Source organism: Lepidothrix coronata, unplaced genomic scaffold, assembly GCF_001604755.1.
Source record: "Lepidothrix coronata isolate B3197 unplaced genomic scaffold, Lepidothrix_coronata-1.0 Scaffold305, whole genome shotgun sequence".
Taxonomy (NCBI): Eukaryota; Metazoa; Chordata; class Aves; order Passeriformes; family Pipridae; genus Lepidothrix; species Lepidothrix coronata.
In genome coordinates this window covers 265,458-267,184 of record NW_016690485.1, presented here as the reverse complement: position 1 = coordinate 267,184, position 1,727 = coordinate 265,458, and the positions used below count along the sequence as shown (strand labels likewise).

At 54.5% G+C, this 1,727-nt stretch overlaps 2 protein-coding genes across 4 annotated transcripts in view; both read right to left on the bottom strand.

Annotated features, from left to right (window-relative positions):
• Positions 1 to 1,727, bottom strand: part of LOC108508595 (hemoglobin subunit epsilon) — a 14,489-nt gene that overhangs the window by 11,070 nt on the left and 1,692 nt on the right. For 2 of the 3 annotated variants that reach the window (XM_017837477.1, XM_017837482.1), the window contains exon 1: positions 318 to 1,166. The exons of the other annotated variant lie outside the window; for it this stretch is intronic. The gene's annotated coding sequence lies outside the window, so the exon portion shown is untranslated. Of the gene's footprint in view, positions 1 to 317; positions 1,167 to 1,727 lie in introns of those variants that run through there. 3 annotated transcript variants of the gene reach the window in all.
• LOC108508600 (hemoglobin subunit beta) overlaps positions 1,227 to 1,727 on the bottom strand; it is a 2,824-nt gene continuing 2,323 nt past the window's right edge. The window contains exon 3 of the mRNA XM_017837489.1: positions 1,227 to 1,447. Coding sequence (XP_017692978.1) covers positions 1,319 to 1,447 — 129 coding nt within the window. The 3' untranslated portion in view covers positions 1,227 to 1,318. The remainder of the gene's footprint in view (positions 1,448 to 1,727) is intronic.

Genomic DNA, 1,727 nt, shown 5'->3' with positions numbered 1-1,727 from the left:
AATATCCCCTCTAACCCTGCCCTCTGGCAGTGGGAAGCCATTCTCCCCTTGTCCTGTCCCTCTGGGCCCTTGTAAAAGTCCCTCTCCAGCTCTCCAGTCATTCCTACCCCCACACACCTCACTTACAGGAGAGCTACTTATGCAAATAATTCAGTCATTTCTGCCTGAAGTCTGTGAACAATCATGTTCATACAAAACTATTGATATCTATAAAGAAACTTATGAAAAATCATGAAGAACTTGTGGGTTCTGGTGCCTGCCCAGCCTCCCTGCGGGGAGAAAAACCCTTTGGGACTCCCTGCAATTCATCTTCTCACCTTCTCAGTGTCTGCCTTGACACCAGAACAAAATGCCTCTTCCTTTGGGAGACGTGTGTGAGAAAGGGCATTTATGGGTCACAGAGGGTTTTTAACACCCTCCTGTGGGACAGGGCTGATAGTGGAGTGCCCAGGAATGTGGCTGAAGCAGGATTAGGGCAGAGATCCTGGGATAAATATCTTTGCCCAATGTTTCCCCTTAAAAAATGAGCGAGTCCCTTCAGTTCCCCCCTGCTTTTGCTGTGTCACCGTTCAGACGGTGCTTCCCATGCCAAGAACAGGCTCTGCCCAGATGAGTCCTGCTCTGCAGGCACCCAAACCCACCCAAAACTCCGCGTGTGCAGAGCACTGATCGATCCTCGCATCCACAAAACGATGAAGTCTCTGCCCTTGGCAGGATTGGACCCCCCCAAACTGCAGCGTGGGCGGCGCAGGGAGGGAGAGAAGTGAATAAACAAGGTCTGGACAGGCCTTGATAGCAAAATGTTTATCTCAAACCTGCCCCCACCCAGCTGGCTGCTGGGCCAGTGTGACTCAGCTGATTTTGGGTGGGTTTGATGCCAGCGATGAGCCAGGGAAGATTAAAGTCTTCAATTTGTTTATCCTCCTCCCCCAACAATATGAATCCTCCCAATTCCCCTTGCCTGGGAGAGACACGCAGGTTTCACATAAAATTCTGAGTAGTTCCTCAGTGCAAACTCCCCAGCGTGTGACCACGGGGGTGGCAGGGCCGGATCAACCCCATATCCCCAAAGCACAGTTCCCAGAGGCAAATCCCACACAAACCACCGAGCCCACACGCGACAGGGGCGGGGGGTATTTTCTGGGACCCCGCTCCCTCTGACACCCCAGCCCCGTGCCCGTGTCCCCCCAGCCCTCCAGCCCCTCAGGGACACACAGACTCGGCGGAGGCTTCACAGGATGAGCTTTATTTGCTGTTGGAAGTGGCTCCGGGGGCAGCGGGCGCGGGGCGCGGGGCTGCCGGGGCCTTCCTGCGCTGCTCAGTGGTACTTGCGGGCCAGGGCGTGGGCCACCACACGCACCAGCTTCTGCCAGGCAGCCTGGCAGTCGGGGGTGAAATCCTTGCCGAAGTGGGCGGCCAGGACGATGATCAGGATGTCACCCAGGAGCTGGGGGGACAAGAGCACACTCGGGTCAGCAATGCCCCGCACAAGCACTCACGTTACACCCAGGGCAGCCTCCAGGAAATCTGCAGCCTCGAAAACCTCCCTGAAGTCCTTTTTAAGATGCCCCTTAAACCTGGTCTCTGCTCTTACTCTAAAGGTTCGGGTTCTGATGCCCTCTGAGAAGAGTAACTGAAAATTCTCCAGGAATTTTGTTGATTAAATTTTTCTTTCTCCCTTCAGTCTCTGTTTGGGAGTTTTTCCCAAGCAGAAGACCCAGTTGAGC